This window comes from Thamnophis sirtalis, unplaced genomic scaffold (genome assembly GCF_051295495.1).
Source record: "Thamnophis sirtalis isolate CommonGarterSnake01/CBP01778 unplaced genomic scaffold, rThaSir2_p1.2 scaffold_8, whole genome shotgun sequence".
In the NCBI taxonomy this organism is placed as follows: Eukaryota; Metazoa; Chordata; class Lepidosauria; order Squamata; family Natricidae; genus Thamnophis; species Thamnophis sirtalis.
The window spans coordinates 78684418-78702876 of NW_028261388.1; the positions used below are offsets into that span (position 1 = coordinate 78684418).

Below are 18459 nucleotides of genomic sequence, written 5' to 3' on the forward strand. Positions count from 1 at the left end.
TTTGCACCATTTTGCACCAATCCAATTTTTAAACATCAGCTCTTCAAATTCCTAACTGTGATTCTATTGTCACTCTGACTATAGATGGGTGTTCTGACCCCCCTTCTTCATCCGTTCACAGACGTCAGACAGCCTTAAAAGGAAATAACTTTATCAGTCCTGGCTCACGCTGGCTGCAAGCCCAAAATAAACATAGATAAAGTCTCTGGCAACAAGGGTTACGCAGCAGAACGCAGAAACAAAACTCTTACAGCACCAGGTTTTCAGGAAGCAAAATCACTTATCCAAGTGTCTCACAAACTCAAACAGGAACGGAACTGAATTCTCCACAAACGAACGACGAACCACGAACGAACGTTGACTTCTGCCACCAGGGCGTGGCACCATCAGTCCTTTTATCTCCAGAAGACGACACTAACGAGCAACAGCTGGAGCAATATTCCTGCATCCCGACTCAACTCACAGCAAACTTCTGCTGAGTCACAACAGATGGGTTTCATGAAAGTGGAGGCTAGAGTGTGGATGACTTTACTCAGACTATTCCTCTCTCCCCCATTCTTGCCCTATAAAATATGATGGTTTTTCAGTCCAGATGGAAACAGGCAATGACAACTAAAATATCATCCCTGGGCTTCTCTGCAGAATTTCAACTCAGCGTGGAATATGACCAAAGTAATTATTAAAGAGCATGTAACAGATACAAGGTACCAAATGGATCAAGCCATGATCTCAAGGTTTATCACCAGTGAATCCAACAGGTATTCTGCCCCCCTATAGAATTCCTAACTAAACTCAAAGTACCATCTAAACCCATGATGGTGAACCTATGGCTCAGTTTAAAAAATGAAGGTATGAGACCTAAAATGATGCTGTAAAGAGTAAGGTCTATGCCATGGAGGTGATGATTCACGCATCCGCAGGTGACCCCAGGGCGGGGTTGAACACTCCCGCAGCGCCTAGAGAATGACCATTCAGGTAAGCCAACGGTCATTCTCCTAGGCGCTGCTTGGCGTGTCCAAGCATGGGACATACCCAAGCTATGTAGTCCCAGGATGGGAAGAAAGTAAGTAGGACCCACAAGGACCTGCTGTAAAACTCTCCTTCCAAATGAAGCCTCTGCAGATGTAAAGGAATCCAGTCTGTAATTCCGAATGAACGGTGACGGCAGAGACCAGGTAGCCACCCTCCAGATCTCTTCAATAGGTGCTTGAGTGGCCCAAGCGGCTGTAGTCGCAGTGCTCCTCGTGGAGTGTGCTGTTATACGAGGAGGAACAGGCCTGGATTGCTGCTCGTAAGCCAACGACCTATGGTGGAAAATGATACCTTCCTGCCCATTGAGGTGGGCTGGAATGATATGAAGAACAATTCTGACTTGCGAAAAGAAGCTGTCCTCTTTTGTATACCTGCACAGCATGGTGCACATCCAATTTGTGCCAGACACGCTCCCTGGGATGACTGGGGCAGAAGTTGGGGAGGATGACTTCCTGCGTAATGTGTAATAAGCTGTTAATTTTTGGTAGAAATGCTGGATCCAATCGCAGAATGACTCTGTCCGAATGTATAACACAAAGGTCATGTGTTACAACACAAATGCTGTAGACTAACTGAGTGAATTGGTTTGAATGGTGGCAATGTTAGGGTCTGCAAGACAATTGATAACTTCTAAGTTACTGGTGTACTGTCGGAGGGCGTAGGTTGGTAACCCCCTTTAGGAAACTGTGAACCCTTGGGTGTCTGCTGAGCCATTGAGAATCGTCTCTGGACAAGATGGTGGCTAGGTCTGCCATCTGCCTCCAAAGTGTGTTGGGGGCGAGGCCCTTGTCCAACCCCACCTGGAGGAAGTCCAGGATTTGCAGAATTGTTGCTATTGTGGCATTGATGTGATGGGAGTGACACCAAGAAGATAGTCCATGTTGCATCAAAGATCCACACAGTAGAAGGTCTCCTGGACGCCTGGAGGGTGCGAATGACCTTGTCAGAGAAGCTGTCCTGCCTCAGGAGGTCCCCCTCAAGTGCCACATGACTAATTGGAGCCATTGAGGGTCCAGGTGTGTTATGACCCCTTGGCTGAGGGAGATCTGCTCCTGAAGTATGCGCCAGTGCTTGGTCACTGACAGGCTGACAAGGTCGGCGAACCAGGACCTCCTTGGCCAGTGTGGGGCGACTAGCAGTACTTCGGCTCCCTCCAGCAAGATCTTCCTAATCACCTGAGGGATAAGTGGGAGAGGTGGAAAGGTGTATAATAGGCCGGGAGGCCAGAGGCATTGAAGAGCGTCCATCCCTTCCGCACCAGAGCATTGGAATCTTGAAAAGAACCGGGAGAGGTGTGTGTTCTCTGGACTGGTGAACAGGTCTATTGTCGGAAGGCCGAACTTCTGGGTCAGTTGGTGAAACAGTGATGAATGAAGCCGCCATTTCGAATTGCTGATGGTTGTTCTGCTGAGCCAGTCTGCTGTCACGTTCTCATCCCCTGAAATGTGGTCCACCCTTATGGACTGGAGATGGCGTTCTGCCCAACGCCCCAGGGCTTCTGCCTCTGACATCAGGTCCTTCGATCGAATTCTGCCCTGGTGATTGACGTACGCCTTGGTGGTGATATTTTCCGTCAATAAGAGGATGTGAGACCCCTTGATGAGCCACCGGAAGTGGTGCAGGGCTAATCTGGTGGCCCTGAGCTCCAGCCAATTTTTGTTGTGGGCGAACTCCGCTGGAGACCATCTGTCCTGCGTCACGTGTGTCTGTAGATGGGTGCCCCAGCCATACAAGCTGGCATCTATTGTTATGACCAGGCATTCTGGTTCCTTGAAGAGGGATCCCTTCTTCAGCGCTGTTGCCTGCCACCATCTGAGTGACTACAGCACTTGTGGAGGAACACTCACCATCCTCTTGGAGTTGCTGGCCTTGCACCGTTGAATCAGAAGCAGGAACCATTGAAGCTCCTGTGCATGCAGCTATGCCCAGGGGACCACTGCGAAGCATGAGATCAACTTTCTCAGCAGCTGGGCTAGCATCACAAGAGGCACCGACCTGGACGCACAAGTGATGTGATGCTGTCCATTCTCTCTTGTGTGAGGAACACTGAAAAGTCTGGAGTCGATCACTGTGCCCAGATGCTGGATTCTGGTGGTTGAAACAGGTGGCTTTTCTCCAGATTTATGGAAAAGCCGTGTTGTTAGGGCGTGCGTATGGTGATGCTGAGATCCCGACACGCCTCCTCCCTGGATGATGAGATCAGCAGGACGAGTCTCACTGGACGAGATTGAAGACATGCAGTGGCAGCAGCCAGAAGTTTGGTAAAACGATCTGCTGATGGAAACAGGCAGCGGCAATGAAACAGCCGAGAGAAATTTTTGCGACACTTTAAACCATCCAAAATGGTTGCCGCATGACTCGGAATGGCACTGGGGGCTGTCTGGAGGTCGGCAAGGCTTTTAACAGCCTCCGGAGTGCTTAATAAGTCCTCCGACAATTAGGTGGGGCCCTCCTAACTGCCTACCTGGCCCCAGGCTCAACAGCAGCCGCTGAACAAGCCCCCCCACAGTGAAGCCTCAGCCGCGTGGGCACGAACAGCAGGCTCGTTCCGGGCGGTCTGCTCAGCGCAAAGGCGATGAAAGGAAACTTATGCCTTGTAAATAACTACCCTAATCTACTCTATACAAAAATAAGAAAAAAGGCTATACTAATCACACTGCTTGGAGAGTCCAACTTGATGCTCAAGGGCTGGAGCTCCCCAACTGCGTCCTTTTAGGGCGACTGAGTTTTTAAAACTGAGCCTCTAAAGGGAGCAGGAGGCATGGCTACACGAACTTTGAACTCAGTCCTTGGACAGCAAGCTAAAGTTAACCCATGCTTCGACATCCCAAGCAGCACCTAGGAGAATCTGCACTTTACTCAAGCCTGATTTGAAGTGGTTCTTTATTATTATTTTTCCGGGTTTGTAATTATCATGGTTTGTAAATTGAATTAAAACTTTAGTAACATTATGCACAATATCACTTAAGAAAGAAGAGTTAATAGACTATGCAGGAAGAATAACCTCCACCTCTTATTTGGTGACTGGATGATAGATGTCTCAATAATATGGTTTACTACACAAGTTTTAATTTTCTTATATCACTTGTAAACCTATTATTGTCCAGATTATAAAACTAATTTCTGGAACCATCCGAGCATGCATCTCAGAGAAAAATAATTCCACTTTCAACAGCGATTTTTTAAAAACTCTCCCATTATATTTAGAATGAAAACAGAGCATATACACTTATTGTGGTTCATTGCTTTAATGATTAGGGGGGGAAAAACCACGGTTACTGTTAAAACCAAAAGTAGTCTCAATCATCTACAGTGAGTTAGTAGAAAAATGCAACAGATCTTTCAATTACCTCCTTGAATAACCCTTAGGTTCATAATACACTCAGTATTCAGTTCACCTTAATAGCTACTTCCGGGGTGGGGTTCAATTTTTTTTTACCACTGGTTCGGTAGGCATGGCTAAATGGCGGGGGGTATGCGACTGAGTGGGCATGGCCAACTAGACGTCACTCAAACACACTCAGTCACACGACCCCACCATCAAGCCACGCCCACTGAAATGGTAGTGAAAAGGTTTGACAGGAAGCGGGTGTGCTGGGCCAGGGCTCTTCACTTTTTTTTAATCCCCAGACCGCATGATCTGAGTGGCGTGCTGCTCCAAGAAGCTGTGCTTGGCTGGCTTCCCCCTGTGTTCGGCGGCTGAAGCGGTTGGGGTGCAGCGAGCGCTGCAGGGGGCCAGGAAGTGCTGCTGGAGCTGGGTCCAGGGAGAAGCCACACGGGCAGCCCAGTATTCCAGTGGGGCTCCGGCTGCTGCAAAGCACAGCATAAGGAGCAGAAGCCCCCAAATGCAGCAGCGCCCTGCAGCTCCAGCAACAGCAGCGTCCAGCTGCCTGGGATGGGGCCTGTCACGGGTCCCTCATGCACATCACCCGCTGCCATCTCTGCTCCGACAGCCAGGCACCCTGTCCACGTCCCTCTCCGCCTTCCAACTGCAGCGTGAGGGAACCCCGGGCCGAGCAGGGAAGTGTCTGCCAGCCGCCTTGCCTGCCCAGGAATTGGTGGGGGGGGGGGGAAACTCCAACAAACAATCTTGCTGGAGCTAAGGGAGTGTCTGCCCACCATCAGTGGGAGCGACCAATGCCGAAAATGCTGCAAAAGATGAGAGGGGCAGGAGTGGGGCATAGCCCAGAGGTTGGGGAACCCTGCTATAGAATATGTGTTATTCTCTATAACCAATATATGTTCTATTTATCTTGCTAACAGTAATAGCAATAGCAATAGCAGTTAGACTTATATACCGCTTCATAGGGCTTTCAGCCCTCTCTAAGCGGTTTACAGAGTCAGCATATCGCCCCCACAGTCTGGGTCCTCATTTCACCCACCTCGGAAGGATGGAAGGCTGAGTCAACCTTGAGCCGGTGAGATCTGAACCGCCGAACTGCAACTAGCAGTCAGCTGAAGTGGCTGCAGTACTGCACTCTAACCACTGTGCCACCTCGGCTCTCGGTAATAAATGGATAACCGAAATATAGATAAGTTTAGCTAATATAGCAGATTTCCTTTCCTTCATTATTATCACTGTCCACTTAAATGGAAAAGTCAGCTTGGATAATGTTTAATAGTCTTTTCATATAGCACTTCATTGATTACATATTATACAGCAGTGCAAAAATCATCCCAGTTTGAAATTATGTACTACATATATCTTTCTCTGTTTTTTTGCATCAAATGATTTGCTGAGGCAGAAATAAAATTTAATAGATTCTAAATCATCATATTGGGTCCAAGTAAGTTTAATTTTGTTAAAATATTAAAACCAGCTATTAATCTTTATTTACTGACACAAACAGACATGTGAACTAAGCCATCAAAATCTCAACAAAAGAATCCATAATACTGAAGTTAGATAGATATTTCTGTTTGAACTGCTAAGTCATCAATGTAGGACATTCGTAATACATTCATTCCTTATTGTCAGCAACACCAAATTTGTAGCAATTTGAGGGTGGATGCTATGAAAAGTAGTATCAGTTACTCCGTTTCAAATTATATTTTTGGAATAACAAAGATTGTATTATATGATACGTTTTTGCCTGAAACCAAACATTAAGCTATTTCAGGCATAACAAATAAATTGCTCAATAACAGTTTATCATTAGTGAAGATAATTGCTGGTTTAAGTGTAAAGACAACATTAGCGAGATTAAGTTATTATTCTTTTCATTTCTCTAATAACAATCTCTATGCACATTAGAGAACAAAAGCATAATAAAATCCAAAGGAAAACAGAGGAAAAAAAAACATCCAACATCAACTGTAATATTCTCTTAGAAAAGTTGGGATTTAAAATCCTTTGCTAGAAATATAACTGGAGGCCTCTGTTTTATCTCTATCCTTCTCCAACTTCATTAAGAATGGCTTAAGATTTTGACTTACAGACATGTATATTCAGGAGAGATTTATTTCAATATCTGGCCTCTGGTCCCAAGCCATTCCATCTTAAAAGGCTGCTCCAACCATCAGGAATAGGCCTGGTGGCTGGGACCCCTGACTGAAGAATGCCTTAATTGCTACATCTGCCTAAACTAAATAAGAAATGTTTTTTTTTTTTAAACAAAACCAAACTTTTTAATTTCTTAATGCTCATAACAAGTTTATTGATTTTCCAACAGGATGTTGTAATTTTCTTCCTCTCTCCTAGTACTGTGCTTTCGTGGCCCGACAAAATCGCGCTCATCAAAATAGCGGCGACAAAACCGCATCGCTAAAACCGTGACGTCATCACCGTGGCGATAACAGCGCGGCGACAGAAGGGTGCTTTAAAACAGCGCGGCGACAGAAAGCCGATTTAAATTAAGGTAAGGGTTAGGATTAGGTTTAGGGGTTTGGTTTAGGGTTAGGTTTAGGGTTAGGGTTAGGGTGCTGAGCGCTTCGGAAGGCGCGGATTTGCCCTCCGCGGTTATGTCGTCGCGCTAGGGTCGCCTTTTTCCCTAGCACTTCGGACGGCGCGGATTTGCCCTCCGCGCTTATGTCGGTGCAGATAAGGGCTTCGCGGTTTTGTCGGTGAACCCTGTGCTTTTTACTTTTGAGATACATGTTTAGGATATTAAGACATAACGTAAGAAGGAGACTTTAATGGTTACTCTAACACTAGGAATCAAGAACAACAAAGAGGCTATTTCCCTGCCTGCTGATAAGAAACTCTAAAAATGTGGATGTCAGATATTGTACAATGGGGTAGTTGGAATATTAATACTCAGTATGATACTGAGGGTACAATTCTGGGGAGATTGCTAAAGTATTTGTGGAAAATCATGAGACTGAAAAGCATGGAAGAACTATAAACTATACTTACACTAACAGCCTTCAGGAAGAAATTTCCAAGATATCCAAGCCTACCTAAAAAATAGGATTGATTGCATCCACCTACTGAACTACCATATGTAGAAAGCATGAAGAGCAAGACTAGAAAAATGAAAGCATAGAGATATGTCTCCAACAGAGAAGACTGTTCAGAATTTAGTAGAATAAAATCAAGCTTCTGGTTTTACCAATCCTCTTCTTTGAACTGAGAGCAAATTTCAACAATATAAAGAAAATTGGAAAAAAAAGAATAATAGGACAATAACATCTAACTTTAATCCTCTTTATGTTAATATAAAAACAGTTTTAGGTTTGACTGGTATGAGTATCAGATTATTTCACATATTAATTGCCATTACTGATTTGGTTACTGTTTTTACATAGAGTTGTAAAATTTTATGTTTTTTTTTACATAGGATAGAGTTATTTTGCATGGCTGAAGTGAACATTTCCCAATTAAGAACTGTATACCAACCTGTTTGATATATGATCATGAATTACAAATGAATCAATGGTTCTGTAAGTTTGACAGTAATACATTACTACTTTACATGGAGTGACAGAAAAAAATTAATAAATGAATGAACACATGCATCTATGTGTATGTGTATGTGTATATGTATATATACATACATACATACATACATACATATACACACGCATATATGTTTTCTGAGGTTTTCGCGGGTGTTAGTATGTAGGTCTTTGGTTATTCAGGTTTTCTCCCGCGTAAAATTGGAGGTGTCTTGGCGATGTTTCGATGAAGTCTCATTCGTCATCTTCAGGCTTCATGTTTCCAGGAGCAATGTGAGATCTCGGCTGTTTCTTCCTTTTAACTGCCAGTGGGGGTTTGAGCTGATTGGGTGGGAGCTTGGCTGTGTTCTGATTGGGTGGAGGTGTGTTCTGATTGGTTGAGGGTTTGTGTTTCATGTAAGGATAGGAGGGACGAATGAGACTTCATCGAAACGTCGCCAAGACACCTCCGATTTTACGCGGGAGAAAACCCGAATAACCAAAGACCTACATACACACCCACCCACCCACACATATATATATACACACACACATATATATGAATGAAGTTGGAAAGAAATTTATTGCTCAATGCCTCATTAATTTGCCCATTCTCCAAATTATTAAACAATCCCATTGTAAATGATCTATTAATGACATGACAAAGTCATGTTCTATGCACCTTCAGCAAATTAACAATCAAGGAAACAATGTTAGACAGCAAAGATAAATATAAATAGACCACTTTGTTGGAATTATTGATGCACTTAACAATTTCAAAAAATTTTCATGTGTGAATTCAACCACTCTATTTGTAACAGCTAACCATCCTTTAAAGCAATGCACCTACCCCAGGTAAGAAGCAAAACAACCTGCATTTCCACCTACCTGTGCTAGTGCGATATGTGCCTGTATGTGCTGGTTGAAGAGGGTCTCCCTGACTCTGGCTGAGACTCCTCATAGGCGGCTTCTGATACACTCTGTCCTCATAAATAGGATCTATGTGATGCTCCGGAGATTGTAGCGCCCTTAGTTCCGAGCCCAGATGGCTATGCTGACTTGTGTATGAAGCCCGGGATCCAGCTGCAAAATAAAGTGATATCAGAAACTTTATGAGAGGGGGGGAAAAAAGAGCATCTGCAAAGAGAGATATTCTTAAAATATTATTAACATTGGTTCACCGACAAATGCGCGCTCGACAAAAGCGCGCCGACGAAACCGCACCGAGAAAACCAAGAGGTCGAAATCGCGCCAACAAATGAGCGCAGAAGTGCGCCGACAAAAGCGCGCCTTCAACAAACAAGTAATAACAACCTAATAACCCTAAACCCTAACCTAACCCTGAACCTAACCCTTACCTTAATTTAAATCGCGCTTTTGTGGGCACAGTTTTGTCGGCGTGTTGTTGTGGGTGCGTTAATGACATCGCGGTTTTCTCACCGTGGTTTTGCCGGTGCGCTTTTGTTGTGCGTGCATTTGTCGGGTCACGATTAATATTAAGAATTCATTATTAAAAACCTCTGGTAAGTAAAAGCAATTTTTTTAAAAAAAAAAACCAAACCAATTAAAACAATAAAAAAATAGTATTTTCCATATAAGAAAAAAAAACATAATACAAAAAGGCAGTAATAATTCAGGTTTATTAGCTTACAGTTAAGAAGACCTAAACTTTCAAGGAAACAAAGGCATTCAAAAGTGGCTACACATCAGAGTTTTTTCTATATTGTACAGCAGCAGCTTGTATGCGGTTGATTTTTCATCAACCGCATCAGAGGTGGGTTCCTACCAGTTCGCACCTATTCGGTAGAACCGGTTCATCAAATCTACCGAACCGGTTAGAAGAGGTTCCACCAGTGGACCCGGAAAGCAGGCCACACCTACAGAAGAGGTCCCAAAAATTTTTGAAACCCACCACTGGTCCTTGGATATGATTATTCTACACTATCATGCTCATATTTATAAAACTCGGTGCCTCTGTGAAAGGTAAGGATGACTACTGCGTTTGTGGTGCAATCAGAACATTGCGTGTATTGAAGTTGTTTTAACGCAACCAAAGATGCCTTTTAAAAAACAAGTTTACATCATATTCTTATGCATGCCAGTGCTGTGTGAGAGGTAATTTAAGGTGGTTCTGACAAGTGTCGTCGGCATCTTCATATCCGGTCACATGGGCGGCAAGCCACTCCCATCCGGTCACATGGGCGGCAAGTCACTCCCACAAAGGAGGCCACACCCACAGAGTAGGTTGGAACAATTTTTGAAACCCACCACTGAACTCCATGTGCACTTATTTTTTCTTGAAAAAACAGCTGGGAGAAAGGTTAGCTTTCAGCATCTTTAATGTGGTGGATTTAGGCCTTAATCAAGTCTATGGATTTATCTTTTTGTTTAAAAAAGTGATCAAAAACTGGAAGTGCCACTCAATGTAAAAGATACTGGGAACTGATAAAATAGTGTTAATAATGATCAGCAAGGACACCTCCAGTTCCATTCTGTTTGTTGCACAAATCTGGCTTTTTTGCATTTGCAATTAGGCTCATTCCCCCCGCCTCTCCAAAACAGAATAGATTTCTACCAATGAAACCTTTTAGAAGATGAAGGAGCAAACATTCAAATGAATATCAAAATTACTTCCTATACTTTGTTAAGCTCTGAAACCAAGCTAATTTCAATATGTTTTTCCTCTAAGACAACTCCAGTTCTATTTGCATACAGAATAAAAGAAAGGGGATAAAGGCAATTCTCATTTATTCCTCTTTCATTACATGCAGTCCAATTTAATATGGCTCCCCAGCCCTCTATACAAGCTTCACATTTAGCACAGATAGTTGCAAGAAGCAGAACAAAGCAAAACAAACATTATGTTCTCTATCCTCCAGGGGAACTGCTTTGTGAATGAAATTCCACTTATAGAAAGTCTGGATCCAAATCATTAAACAGTGATGAAATGAAGCTACTGTAGGGACATGGGGCTAGCGGAACAAGTTAAAGAATATCTTCCATAGTAGATAAAGAACAGGGAAAGAGATTTCTGTTGGGGAATGATTTGGTGTAAATAAAATCAGTGGACTAATTATATGATCATTTGTTAGCATAATCTAGGAGAAACAATCTTTCCTCCACAAAAGAATCACTTCAGGGAAAGGCATTCCACTCCACTCATGATAGAAGGGTGTTCTGACCCCCTCCTCCATCCAGTAACGAATGCCGAGACAAGCTTAACTGGAATGTACTTTAATAGCAAGACACCAAGACCTCGGGGGCTGAAAGCCAAGCAGAACAAACAGATAAGGACCTTGGCAGCAACTCAGACAAACTCAGGCAGCAATAAACACAGATAAGGCTTGGCAGCTATCCAGCCTGCCAAGCTCACAGTAATGTCCTCCGACATTCAATCCTGCGTTGACTTCTGCAAAGAGGGGCATGTGCACCAGTAGCTTTTTATAGTCTGGAGAGGAGCCTAATGACCACCAGCTGAGTACAATCACCTCCTGTAATTGCGTAATTGTTCCTGACGCCTAGTAGCTCTTCGATGGCGTGCATCCAGGAACAACTCACTACTGGCCTCCAACCCTTGTCTCCTCCCCACTGGTCCAAGGCTCAGGTGCCTCCTGGTGGCCAACCAGCCTCTCTGCGCCCTGCTCAGAGTTAGAACCCTGTCCAGGGTCCTCCACATCCTCCAGAGCTGACTCATAGGGCCCCTCACTGTCGGAGTCTGGTGGCAGCTCCAACGGCTCCTGCTGGACTACAACAGAAGGGTAAGGCCACCTTTCAATTTAAGACTTAAGACTTTTGCAGCAAACAGATCTCCTGGCTGTAATCTCTCATCAATAAAGTTTTCTCAATTTGTTTTGAGTTGCAATTTGGAGAGAGGATCTGTATCCTGTAGTTATACTAAACTTATACAAGAGATATAACTATAAAGCCTGAGATATAATACAGAGGCAAAAGCCCTTCTTAACAGCCTATATATAAGAATAGGGCACATTTTCCTAAGGGAAAGAAAAACACTGTGTTCATGCACTTTTGTTGACTAATTGAAAGAAACAATATTTAGCCATTAAAGATGAATTAGTCATTCTGGTCAATACCTCTATCAAGATCTCAAAGAGGAGACTGTGATCTTCCTGCTTCTAGTATATCTTTCAGCAGCATTCAACCCCATTGTCTTCTGCATCACCCGCAGAGGTTGGGACTTGGGCACATAGTTTTATAGTAATACCACTCTTAACTTAATAACAATTTCTTTTTGATGTTGAATTCCTTAGAACTCTGCTATGGACTCAGGATTTAGTGTTTTCCCTCAAATTATTTAACATTCAAATGAAAGTACTGGGAAGATCATTTGCTACTGCAGGATGAGTTTTCATCAATATGTTCACAACATCCAGTCATTCATCCCAACCCTAAACTGAACCAAAGATACCACTGAAGTTCTGAATAAAATGAGTATCTAAAATCTATTGAAAGGAGGTAAAACAAGGTCAAATTAAATCATAGAGAGATAGAGTTGCAGCAATCTTATAATATCTACTTCTAATGGAGTCACAATTCTCCCGAAAGACTTGGTTTGCGACCTGTGAATCCTAAACAGCACATGGAAACCATATTCAGGGTAGTATTTGCTCATCTTGGCTAACATAGCAGTTAGCACCCTATCTGGATCACGATAGTAACTCATGTCCTGATCATTGCCCGACTAGACTACTACTACAATACGTTCTATGTGAATCTGTCTTTGGAAATGACCTACTATTTGGCCTAGAAATTGCAATTGATACAAAACTTCTGATTGATCAAATGCATCAAGTGAGTAATTGCTTCCAAATTTCAAGAGTTCAAGAGTTCTGGAAGAGTGGCTGTTCCAGCCACTGCTGGAAGACTCGGCAGCCAACTTTTGTGGTTTGTGGCTGCTCTAGGAGTGCACTCTATGGTTGTGGGCTGGCACACTCCTAGAGCAGCCACTGCTGGAAGCCAACTTTTGTGGTTTGTGGCTGCTCTAGGAGTGTGCTCTATGGTTGTGGGCTGGCACACTCCTAGTGCAGCCACTGCTGGAAGACTCGGCAGCCAACTTTTGTGGTTTGTGGCTGCTCTAGGAGTGCGCTCTATGGTTGTGGGCTGGCACACTCCTAGAGCGGCTGATGCTGGAAGACTCGGCAGCCGACTTTCGGAGTTTGGAACTGGAGAAGATGTTATGCTCGGAGCGCTGCGGCGACGGCTGCAGGGAGAGCTGGGCCCGGACATGTTGAGGCTAGGAGGCATGCCTGTTGGGGGCGGAACAGACGCTTGCGCAACCCCCTTCTCCAGCCGGGCAGAGCTCCATGCACTGACCTAGGGGGTATCCCTAATGTGCCACGCCGCGATAGCTGGGGAGTGGGCAGAGCACCATGTGGCTTGACGCCTTAGGGATACCCCCTAGGTCAGTGAATGGTGCTCTGCCCGGCTGGAGAGGGGGTTTGCCAGGTGGTTGCTCGTGAGCTTGGTCACCTCATGACTGCTTTGCCCCTGAGGCTGTGCCCGGCTCTTTGGGAGCCAGTTCGCAAGGGAGCAGTCACCTGGCAACCCCAAAACAATAACCCCTCCCCTATAATAAGCCCAAGGCCATATTTTGTAAGTAAAAAGAAAATAAGACCCAGTTGTATTTTCGGGGAAACACAGTATATGCAAAACAAAAAAGGCAATATACTATTCTCTCTTTCTACCTATACAGCATGTTTCCAAAGCAGTCCCCAGCAAGCAAATGAAACTTCTGTAAATTTATCAAAAAAAAAAAAAAAAAAGGCCAGTACCTGTCATTATTTTAATGCCCATGATTAGGTACTTATTTAATTTTGGATCAGAATCCAACAATGTAAACTATGAACCCCACCAGGTGGCATAAAGCATGCCACGAGGCTCAGTAATGGATGTGATTGAAAGCAGCTGCCTGGCAGAAACTAAGGTGATTTCAAACTGTGTTCCGCAATCTTTATGTACAGGTTTTTAAGCGTAAATTCCTTGAAATTTATGCTGGACTATCTCCTTAAATGTCATGGAGGGGCAGTGGATTTATTTTTTACAATTAACAGCTTAATAGTGAGGTTCAACAGACTTGTAAGAACCTTTTGTGAAATGAGTATTAGATCTAGGAACACATCCAACAATCTTCTGTTATGTTTGAGCCGAGGTGGTGCAGTGGTTAGGGTGCAGTACTGCAGGCCACTTCAGCTGACTGTTATCTGCAGTTCAGCGGTTCTAATCTCACCGGCTCAAGGTTGACTCAGCCTTCCATCCTTCCGAGGTGAGTGAAATGAGGACCCAGACTGTGGGGGCGATATGCTGACTCAATTTGCTAAAAATCTGTAAAACCGCTTAGAGAGGGCTGAAAGCCCTATGAAGCGGTATATAAGTCTAATAAATAAATAATAATAATGTACTTGGGCTGGCCACTGTGTTGACTGGGTAAGATTTTGTGAAGGAAAAAAAAAATTAAGACTATACATGCAAGTAATAATACTAGGTGTATCTTATGTTAGACAACTGTTCTGACCCCCACCTTGTTCGTTCAGAAACGAAAGCCAAATGAAGCTTGCAAAGGAATGTCTTTATCAGTCCCGTCTCGAGCTGGTTGCGAGCCCAAAATAAACAAAGATAAAAGGCTCTGGCAAAAAGTCTTCACTCAAACTAATACCCAACAGAATTGCATAAATCAAGACACTTATCCAAATGCTTTTCTCAATGGTTACACACGAACGGAGAACGTTGACTTCTGCAACTAGGGCGTGGCACCATCAGTCTTTTATCCGCAGGAGGAGATCCTCAACGAGCCACAGCCAAGGTGGCGCAGTGGTTAAATGCAGCACTGCAGGCTACTGCTAGATCAGCAGGTCAGCGGTTCAAATCTCACCGGCTCAGGGTTGACTCAGCCTTCCATCCTTCCGAGGTGGGTAAAATGAGGACCCAGATTGTTGGGGGCAATATGCTGACTCTCTGTAAACCGCTTAGAGAGGCCTGAAAGGCCTATGAAGCGGTATATAAGTCTACTGCTATTACTGCTATTGCTATTGCTCGATATCCTCTCCTGTGAGCATCCTGAAACCACTCACAGGAGGTTTCTGTGTCAGAGTCTGATAGCAGCTCCGAAGGCTCCTACTGAGCCACAACAGAAAACTATTGAAATTAAGAGGCTAATATTGTTTTTCTTTATGCCCAAATATACAGTTCTGTTAAATGCTTCATTTTTTCAATTGGTATGCGCACAAACATGAACTTCTACATATGTAAACATTTAAAAGATTTCTACACATATAATATATGTGAAAGAAGAGATATTTTGCATAGCTTGTAGCATCTTGTCTGCCTTTTCTGATGAAATAAATATATGCAAGTTTTAAATTTTATTTTCTGTTTTTGTAACCCAAGTCAATCTGGAAATTCTGGGAACTGTGCAATAGAATAAACCCGTAAAAACAGCATATAGTAAAATAATAATAATCAACCCACCATAGGATTGAAGCCATTAAGCATATTACAAAGCATCAAGAATGAAGGAGTTCTATGAATCTCCATGGCAGAGTTCAAAGATTGGGAATCGTGACAGAGAAGACTTTCCAAATAGTCCATTTCCCCTAAGTCTCACATGAAAAAAAAACTCATTGTGTCCCTTCTCAAAATGTTAAATAACATAGCAAAGAATATCAAATCCTGTGGCATAAGACACAGGAGCAGCTATGGCTTCAATTGCTATGGTCTTTCATGATTCAATTCCCCCCCTTCTCAGATAGAAATAGAATCACTCAAGATACAGATTCTCCCAACTCCCAACATTTTTAGATGATTCACCAGGATACCATGGCTGATTGTACTGAACGCTACCAAGACACCTAAAATGACCAAAAAGATACACTCCTTCTCTTAACCACTGACAAAAGTAATCGAGAGTAATTTATGATAATTTTAATCCATGATTAAGCCTGAATCCTGACAGGAAAGGATCCAGATCATCCATTTCTACCACATAAGACATGTCTTCTTTCTAGCCAAGCCACTTTGACATTCAGAACCTGTTCTCCCCCCCCCCCCCACGGCTTGTTAACAAACGCAGGCAGACAAACTTAAAAGGACTTTCCTTTATCAGTTTTCAGTTCAAACTGGCTTTGAGCCCAGAAAATAACATAAATATAAATCTCTGATAAGAATTCAAAACAAAAGCTCTTACAAACGCTGCAGTTCTTCCACCGTCTCCACGGATCAGTTTTACATGAAACACCAAAGCACTTGTCCAAGTGTAACAGGCATAAATCACGATTAGTAATCAAACAATGTTTTACCAAACACGGAACACACGAAGGAACGTTGACTCCAGCGACTAGGGCGTGGCAGCATCCCTCATTTTATCTCCCAACTTGCTTCTAACCACTCCCAGCTGCCTAATGAATCTTGATCCCGAAAAGACTCTCAGCAGAACTGCTGAGTCACAACAAGAACCTAATATATTTCATGGAACAAGAGAAAAAATGTATTTTTTTTTACTTTATTGCTAGACATTTTAGTCACAGCAAGGCAAACAAAGAATGTATGTCTAACAATTACAGTATGTATGTTAGAAAATGAGCTAAAATTATGTTGAAATAATTATATTTTCCAGTTATAACTTGTACTGAATCAGTTATTGTGTGCAAATAAACTTAACAAGGGTCTGAAGCCATGTACACTGTACTTATATTAACAGAGCCATTTCATTTTAAGACGAAGAATTAATCTCTAGTACACAGCTATATTTTCTTGATGTCATTATTTAAGTAGATGACAGAATAATGTTTGCAATATGTTAACACCCTAGGGTGCTAACATCTGAACACACACAGCACTAAACTCAAATACACAAAAATGTAATTGTATTGTAAAAATGTTAACGTGGCAGATGGCTAACTGAAGCTCTCAAATATGTCGAGCCATATGGTAAAAACTGATACACACCTTGAATATTATCACCTCTCGCCTCAATCCATCCCAAGCTTGTGGCAATAAAATATTAATCATATGTTGTATAATGCCTTGTTAAAAATACTCTTATTATTAATGCTAAAAGGGCAACAAAGAAGAACTTGTCCCGTACGTATCACAAATGTTTTCCTACTGCTAAATTAAGGATATATATTTTTTGATTCTGGAAATGAATTACTGCTGTGAAACGGCTTGCAAATCAACCCCTCCATTGGCATCATAATTTCCCCCTAAGTAGTTAAAGCTGGCACCTGCTACAGAACAGTTTTTGCTCACTCTCTTTCTAAACTCCTCAATATAGCTATAAAGCTATAAGGCTATAACAAGGCCTACTTGTCACGGAATAAAGAGAGCGCCTTCTGTTAAGCTTCTGGCGTGCTGAGGCAACACATCCAGCTGAAACTTGCTGACCTCCACAACTGTCACATATATGTACACATATGTTGTGTGCAGTGGTGGGATTCAGCCAGTTCGCACCTATTCGGGAGAACCAGTTGGTAACTTTCTAAGTAGTTCGGAGAACCGATTGTTGGAAGAAATCTCCTTTTGTTTTTTTTTTCAACTTTACAGGGCTAATCCTGTAAGGAAGGCAGGAAGGAAACATTCTTGAGTTGTTTCTAGCGTAATCTTTATTGCCCTGCTTACAGAAACTGCCTCTCCGGTTAACCCTTATGACATTGTCACAGCTAAGGCGAAGCGCCCATCGATGTGAGTGATGTTGAGTTGACCACGCCCACCCAGTCACATGACCACTGAGCCCCACCTACCCAGCTGATCATTAGGGCAGAGAAGCGGTTGTTAAATTATTTGAATCCCACCACTGGTTGTTTGTGTGTGTGTGTGTGTGTGTGTGTGTGTGTGTGTGTGTGTGTATGTGTATGTGTATGTATGTATGTATGTATGTATGTATGCACACACACACACACACACACACACACACACATATATATATTACAACCCCCGGTATGCCCAAATATGGGAGGAAGATCACTACTTCCATTCTCTGTCCTTCGGCTCGTCACAAGAGACCATCCAGGCAGAAACCCAATATTTTTACTGTTGCCTTTTTTGTTACATTTGTTGTATTTGTGCTGATAAATAAATAAAGGGAGACTAGTATAGATCTATTTCAAGCTATTTAGCTCTCATCAGCTAGCCATACCCTTACTGGGATTTGAACCTGGGCCTCCAAAATCCCAGTAAGGGTATGGCTAGCTGTTGAGAGCTAAATAGCTTGAAATAGATCTATACTAGTCTCCCTTCATTTATTTATCAGCATAAATAAAAAAACACAAATATAACAAAGGCAACAGTAAAAATATTGGGTTTCTGTCGTGATGGTCTCTTGTGACAAGCCGATTGACAGAGGATGGAAGCAGTTAGCTTCCTCCCATAATTGGGGCATACCAGGGGTTGTGACACTATATACATACATACATACATACATACATACATACATACATACATACATACATACATACATACACACACATAATAACATATATATAACATCTCACAATATTTTTGTTTTCAGCATTTTATGATGTTTTCGGTATCCAGAACATC

The 18459-nt window shown here is 42.9% G+C and overlaps 1 protein-coding gene across 10 annotated transcripts in view; it reads right to left on the bottom strand.

Annotated features, from left to right (window-relative positions):
• Positions 1-18459, bottom strand: part of CTNND2 (catenin delta 2) — a 468899-nt gene that overhangs the window by 217261 nt on the left and 233179 nt on the right. For all 10 annotated transcript variants that reach the window (XR_015697560.1, XM_087721965.1, XM_087721966.1 and 7 more), the window contains exon 8: positions 8797-8991. Coding sequence is in view for 9 of the 10 variants with exons in the window: in XM_087721965.1 (XP_087578091.1) it covers positions 8797-8991 (195 nt within the window). In the remaining variant the exon portion in view is untranslated. The remainder of the gene's footprint in view (positions 1-8796; positions 8992-18459) is intronic.